At 31.7% G+C, this 7,877-nt stretch overlaps 1 protein-coding gene across 1 annotated transcript; it reads right to left on the reverse strand.

Annotated features, from left to right (window-relative positions):
* Positions 1 to 1,517: 1,517 nt before the first annotated feature.
* On the reverse strand, positions 1,518 to 7,872 carry LOC108780554 (uncharacterized; the record flags this gene model as incomplete). The annotated part of the gene is made up of 4 exons (XM_018548310.1): positions 7,846 to 7,872; positions 3,824 to 5,993; positions 3,138 to 3,475; positions 1,518 to 1,562 (listed from the first exon to the last, which is right to left on the reverse strand). Coding segments are annotated over exons 1-4 (2,580 nt in total), but the record flags the coding sequence as incomplete, so codon positions are not given.
* Between the last annotated feature and the right edge of the window lie 5 nt (positions 7,873 to 7,877).

A 7,877-nucleotide genomic window follows, 5' to 3' on the forward strand; every position in this document is an offset into this window, starting at 1 on the left:
AGAATCTTTTTGATATTAGTCTTACAACTAAAAAGTTAAGCTTCTAAGATTTATTTAGATAAAATTTTTACATTTTGTAGGAGAACATCGTCCTATTTCACATTTTCATTACATTATGTAAAATCGTTACTTATATTACACTGTAAAAAATAAAATATTTATTTTAATTTAAAGATATATAATGAACTTTCTGAGACACTCAAAAATGTTAAGATCAACACAAAATGTTAATTTTAACATTTTTGCATGTTTCAGAAAATCCACTCAACGTCTTTGAGTTAAAATTAACATTTTATCTTTTACAGTGTATATGAATATAAAAATTTGTATAGATATAAAAATATGTCATTGTTACATAAAGTCAATTAATAGAAGAAGAAGTAATAGTCTGAATTTAAGTGATGTCTTAGAACATTTATACGATGGAATATTGAAATTATATTATGAATTCTATTCGAGTTTTTTTATATCAGTTAAATATTAATAATCAGTGATCTAAGTCAAAGAATCTCTAGTTAATAATTTAGGCCATGCATTATTGTTATGGATCGCGTGTATATAGTGTTTGCCGTTTTCAGGAGGCATGATAAAATAAATATATGTATATAATATATCAAATGCTAATATATTTACTTTTTCTTTCTCTCTTTCTTTTATATCAATACTCGGCATATTTATCTCTTCTTTTTTGTCTTACAGGGAAATAATAAAGTATTATCTTCTTTTTGAAGTGCTGTAATTTGATTATAATAAAATAAGAATCATACAAAGGAAAAAGTTCATCGATCGAGGGACGAGGCTTCGGCAAAAGGTGGAAAAACGGGAATAGAAATCGGGGAGTATTCTATCCGTTAGAGATTTGCATTTACTGCAAGAAAAAATATTTCAAGGAGTGTATATAAAGATGCGAAAAATGTTCTCTTTATCACTCATACGCCGTTTTGCATTTCCAGTTTGCAATTAGTGTTCGTTCGGAAGGAAGGACAGAGAGGGATATGACCGTAGTCGAACTCGATAAACTTTCAGGGATAACTCGGATGTTAATAAACTCTCTTTCTCTCGTTCTTTGTTTTTTTTCTTAGCTGATAAAAGAATAAAAAAATCCATTAAGCACGTGTTTACATATTATACACGATGCGCGATATGTTTTACTAGAGACCGTGAGGCTGTCGTGAGGCCGCGTGTCGTCAGCATGCGAAAATCTTAGTGCGACGTTGATCAGGTGTTATAGCGCAATTACTCCTCTAATCACACGGAAGCAATGTGCAGACGTGCTGTCTGGCGTCGTCGTGACGCCACCGAAGGTTCCTCATCGGTTTTTTCTTCGTGCCTCGAGAGAGCAGCGCGTCGTCGCTACTTTTTAATATATACGGTCATTTATAACCAGAATCTCTTCATCGCGTTTCCGCGTTCGCCTTAACGGCCACATTGTGAACGCATAAACATAATAAATATGGATGGAAGGTATCTTGGCTTTCCGTGATGTCGCCAGTCTCCCTCTCTCTCATCTCTTTCTCTTTTTCTGTCTGTTTCTCTCTCTCTCTCTCTCTCTCTGTCTCTCCCTCTCTCTTACCAGGAAGCACTTGAGAATTCAAGACCAAGGATCGCGTGCACAGCGTTTGATATCGCGCGTTATATGAACAATAATATTGATTGACTGGAGCAATCAATCGATCGTCGACGCGATAGATCTCTTTAGCATGTGAAAAACGGATTGATAGATTTTGACAAAAGCATTTTTGTATCATTTGTATGCGAAAAAGAAGAGATAAATTTTTAAAAATAAATAAGAGATACTTAAGAATATGATTTTCAAACCTTTACCTGATCGGTACGGCAGCTTGAGAAGGTGAAGCTGTTGGAATTGTTGCGGATATATAAAGCCAACGAATGACACTGAACGGTCTTCGCCGGTCTTATATATCCGCAAACGCCGGATTCAACCCTCATGCTAGGGAAACCCCCCGCTGCTTATCTTCCTTTAATTTGATCTTTTTAATTTCCTGCACTCTACTGTAATGTCGTATGCGTTTCTGTAGAAGGAACGCGTGTTTCTATGTGTTGCTATTAGCTTTTAAAATTAAAAATACTGTTGATGTATTTGGTACTTCTTTACATACATTTTTATTTATAACTCACATGATCCATAGTGATTCTAATATGAAATTTTGACTTATGCTATAGAAATTTCTTTAGGAGGTATTGTATATATAATATTATGAACTAATTTTTAAAATTTTATCCTTTTAAATTATTTTTTTACATTAATTTTTTAATTGTGTAGCTTTATTTGAATAAATACTATATGCCTTTACATTTTGTTAGGTATACTTATAATATTTTTATATTTTAGTTTATTTAAATTAATTAATTAAAAAATGCAAATTGAGAATATTATTACAGGATTTTACTTATTTTTCATCTCTAGGTAATAATTTCTTTAATAACAATAATACAATACAATAATTGATTAATATATAGTATAATAACAGTAAAATAGAGATATTGTCATAATAATTAATTTAATTATAATAACATTATTATAATTGTTTATTCTATTTAACGACAAAAACATATAATAACAAGAATATATAAGTTTAACGAATAACGTGATTTAATGTAATTTATATACAGCAGGCCAAAAATATTAGGAATTTTGTTAACTATTATTTAAATTATTTAATCATTGTCAAATTTTGAATGTGGTGGAGAGATGACGTTCTTTCTTAAGATATTACACATGTTTAACGATTTTACTGAATTTAATTTTACGTTACATCAAATTGTGAATTAGTTTTAACTTATTTTTGTTATCCACGGATTTTTGAAAAATACAGAATCATGTCACTAGAAAGCTTATAAATTTTAAATGCGAATGATGCAAGTGTGCTTGCCGTATTTTTACTGAGAATGGCTAAAACCAATGGCCGAACGTCCAAATATATTTGTAACTTTTAGATTATAGTAAAGTATATTTTAGAATTTAATGTTTGCGCTCTTCTTACTGCGTTGACTTCTAAATAGCCCCCTAAAATATCATTATTATATTTAATTATGAGGAGTCCATATTAGAATTTATATATTTTTTATTCATTATTTTATTTAAATTATTTAACTTAAAAATTGATGTTTTAAGCTTCTTCTTTTGAATCTTCTGTTTCTTGTTCATTGTCTTTATTTCTTTTACGAGGCGATTCGTATTCCAAACTCCAAAAGTTGTTATATTTGATCGGTACTGCTTCACCCTTTTCAATCATTTTATTGAGGTTCTCATTTAATCTAGAGAAACGATCCTTCTTGTCTAAAATTTTTGATAATGTATTATAAATATCTTCCCTGTTTCTCGATTCCTCCCTTTGTCTGTCTTCTTCGATTGTCGAGTTGTCTTTCAACTGGTGTAAAACATTCTTTGTAAAGTAACGAGACAAGAAGTCTTTTTCCGTGTCAACTGCATCAGACGATTCTTTATCGTCGTCTTTTTCGAAAATATTCTTAAAGAAATCTTTGTCGTAGTAAGAATAAGAATCTTCATCAATTTCTTCGCTCTGTTTTTCTTCTTTCTCGGCAGAAGAGTCAGTATCTTCTTCTTTACTGTTTGCTTTATCTGCATCGTCGGAAGCAATTCTGTGATTATTGTGATGATCTACGTTTTTCACGAAATAATCCTGCGATTGTTCTTTTGGATCCTTGATTTCTTCGAACTCCTCAGTGCGATCAGAATTTCCTTTATTTTCTTCTGAATCTGTAGTATGTGTTTCGATTTCTTCAGAGTCCTTGGTGCGATCGATATTTCCCTTATAATTATATTCCGATTCTTTATCGCTGTCCTTTTCGAACATATCCTTGAAAAAATCTTCATCGTCATAAGGATAATAATCCTTATCGATTACCTCACTTTCTTTTGCTTCTTTTTGCTCGTGAGAATCGGTTTCCTCTTTTGTCTTGTCTCTATTGTTAAAACTGTAATCATCATGGAAATCTTCGTTCTTCGTAAAATAATTATGTGATTGTTTTTTTGGATCCGTGGCATACGTCTCGACTTCTTCAGACTTTTCGGTGTCATCAGGTTTTTCCTTTTGATCGTATTTCTTGCTAAACATAGCTCGTATATTTTCCAATATAGGATCGTTTTTAAAGAACTCCTCCCAATTGATCGATTTTTTGTATTCATCAAAGTCGATGAAATCTGAACTTTTATCTTCTTCTTCTGCGGGACGGTGAATATCGTCAGTAATATTCTCGGTATTATTGTGCAACTTGGTATCTTCGATATTATCATTGTCGACGCATTCGGCAGAATCATTACTTTCCGTGCAACTTGGACGCGTGCTGTTTGCATTCAATGAGGTTTTTGGCCCGTCACTTTCAGTCTGTATCACTTTAATCTTAGCACTTGGGGAATTTGAAGAGAAATCATCAGTGTCGTGGAACTGTTTAGGAATATAATCGTAATCGCTATCATCATATTCTTTATATCTCGCTGAAGTTGTGTTCTGATTGTTTTTATCTAAACTCTTCTCCTGTTGATCGGAATAATCTGGTACTTCTACATAGGGTATATTTAAAGGATCATAATTCGGAATCGTGCCTGTCGAATTTTCTGCGCGTTCCACTTGATCCGTTTCCTGCAAGGGTTTCTCGACAGCACTTTCGATTGGCAAGAATAACGAAGTAGTGGAACTCTCTTCAGAAGAATATGGCGGACCTGGTTCGGAGATGATTTCCTGTGATGAATTACGCATTTCAGTTGTGTATTCTGTCGAATTATCTATGGACGAATAATCAATACTTATAACTTTATCTGGAAACTTATTCAAATCGTCCACTTCAGAAGCGCTGGTTACAGGTGATGATAAAATCGGATTATTATTTAATTTTGCTAGGCTCACAACCGGAATCGTTTTAGGTTGCCATTGAATTTTATTTGCAATGTTCCAAAAGCCCGATATATAAGGACCAGAATCAGATATTTCTGACAAAGTACCTGTAATGTTGAGTGGTGTTTTTTCATTTATTGTCGCTTGCACCTGTTTATCTTCTTTGTAATTGACCGTTTCTTCTTGGATGCATGGAGTTGAAACCGCGTTATTTTTTGGAGTACTCGTGTTTCGTTTAGAACGAGAGTTTGTGTTTCTAATCAATTGAGTTGCATTGATTATATCCCAGATGCGTTTATAAAAATCACGTTCCGGTTTAATATTGGTATTTGTTACTTGTGTCTTATCTTCCTGCGATTGTGAGACTGTAACTCGATCTTTATCAGTGCATGTTGAATTATCCGAATTATTTTCTAAGGAATTGTAACCACTGATAATATCGGTATGAGGACGAGTACCGTTAATGTATTCCCAAATACGTTTGTAAAATACAGTACTTGGTATCGCTACATTATTCGCTGTTTTAAGATCAGTCGAATTTTCATTTCGTAACGGTTTTTTCATTGGAAGAGTCCTCTTTCGTTGTTTTCGATAATTGGGATTTGAGTTATGAGATTTTTTATTTGAAACAATAGTTTTTTCTTGTCGAGCAGGCTGCGAATTATTTCTTGATTTAGAAGACGAACGTTTTGAACGTTTGTTACCAATTATTTTCTGAATATTATTTGTTGTTTTTAACATTTGCGCACTATTTTGTCGTTTCTGTCGAATGGCTTCGACAACTGTTGTAATCTTGATGATTTCCATATCAGAATCAGATAAGTCTACATTTTTATTTTGATTATTTATGAGATGAAATGTTGGTGACATGATTTGTTTATTTAACAATTTTTTTTGTTGCTGAAGAAATTTTTGAGGCATTTTTAAGCGTTGCATGTATTTTTTCCACTCAACAGAATACGGATATATCCACCAAGGTTTGCTCGACTTCTTTTTTGAACTGATTGCTGTATTTTTTCCCATGGTTTTTAATTTACGATTGAATTTGTTGGTATATGTATGCTGTAATATAGGCTTAATCTCAGATGCAGCTTGAGTAGATTTCATTACGGTGTCCTGAAAATATCAATTAACAGATAATAAATAAACAGTATAACATTACATTAAATTGTGAGTCACAAACGTTACTTAAATTAATATAATTTTGATGTTATAAAAACAAATAATTTTTAGCATTATAATAATATTATTTTGTACACAATAATCGTATTATTATATACAAAATAATTAGCAAAAATATCATATATCGTCAAAAATATATTTTGGGAGATACTTAATAGAAAGATGTACTTACATTTATATTTTGTGAAAAGGGTAAGGAATAAATGAACATTTCATGATTCCCTATTTTGGACATTAATGTGCCTGTGCATTATACTACTGTGTAAATTGTGCCATCATACATATTTTACAGATTATAATGAAACTAATTTCGACAGATCGTTAAATGTGCAATACTTTTGTTATGAGCTTCTCTACCAATTACGTCTGTGAAGCTGGCCCCTCATTGTCAAAATTTTGAAAAAATAAGCAGAGTTCTGGTTGCCCCCCGAAGAGTTCTAGAGTTCTCTATCAAATTTAGGAAGAGTTCTATTGATTAAAGCAGCGAAAACACCATTAGAAAAAAATTTTGGAAATTCGGTGTTTTCTTGAGAGTTCTGATAGCCCCCCAAAGAGTTCTATCGATTGTCCTCTATAGACCAACGTGCTAAAATGAACGGTTTAGAAGTTATAGCTTTTCAAAGTTGCAGAATCGTGAAGTTGGCCCCCCCGTAATTTCAAATGGTGTTTTCGCTGCTTTAATCAATAGAACTCTTCCTAAATTTGATAGAGAACTCTAGAACTCTTCGGGGGGCAACCAGAACTCTGTTTATTTTTTCAAAATTTTCACAATGTGGGGCCAGCTTCACAAACGTCTACCAATTCACATGTAATTTCTGCTTAACAGATTAAGAGTAATACAAATAAATAAAGGCTTATATTAAATAACATTCTTATTATTATAAATTGACTTTATTTGTAATTATGTACAAAGTACAATATAAATGGTAACTGTCATCACAGTAGCGCAGAAAATATGTTTTAATTGACAATTTATTCAACAAACAAGGAGCAAAAGTATCAACTCCGTCGAAATTTCTGAGCCACTGCGTATATTTACATCTTGCTTATTACAATAATAATGCTTGAAGCAATAATCAATCATCGTACAAAAATATATCATATTTTTCATTAATATTTGTTTGTAATCCCACTATTGTGGAATCGTCAATACTCTTGACTAATAAATATTAGATTTTATTTCACTTTGTTTAAGCAAACGTACATGAACTTTCATACTTAATAACATTGCATTAACGCGTTCAGAAAAAAAAAACTATCATTTTTAAGAGACTTTCATACGCAATACATAAATTACATACGTTAAAGTTACTACTATTAAATGTAATCTGAAAGAATAATAGGAAAATAATGTTTGATCATCAATATAAACTCAGTTTCTTAGTAGAAATTTAATACTGGCCAACTTATTACTGAAAGACAGTAATTAGTTATTTATTTGAAATAATAAAAGAACTATAATATAAATACTTAAAATAATAAGTAATTAATTATTTGCTTTCAGTCTTAAGCTGGTTAGTATTACATTCTGTAAGGATCATCATTATTGCGTGATAGATATTCCGTGAAACGTTACTTCAATTTTCATATTACATTATAAAACAGTATTTTGTATTGTAAACGAGTACTCTATATAATAATCATTTCATTGTAGACACGGATATCTAAATTATTATTAAACTCACTCAAGCATCAAGATAGGACATGGACGCACGTATATTATTTTATATCTCGCTGTACAAGTAAAGTAGATGTCGATTGACTCATATCCACGTTCGTGATGTACCTTAGACAGTGCCTCAAAGCACAGCATGACGT

This window comes from Cyphomyrmex costatus, unplaced genomic scaffold (genome assembly GCF_001594065.2).
Source record: "Cyphomyrmex costatus isolate MS0001 unplaced genomic scaffold, Ccosl1.0 scaffold72, whole genome shotgun sequence".
Lineage (NCBI taxonomy): Eukaryota > Metazoa > Arthropoda > Insecta > Hymenoptera > Formicidae > Cyphomyrmex > Cyphomyrmex costatus.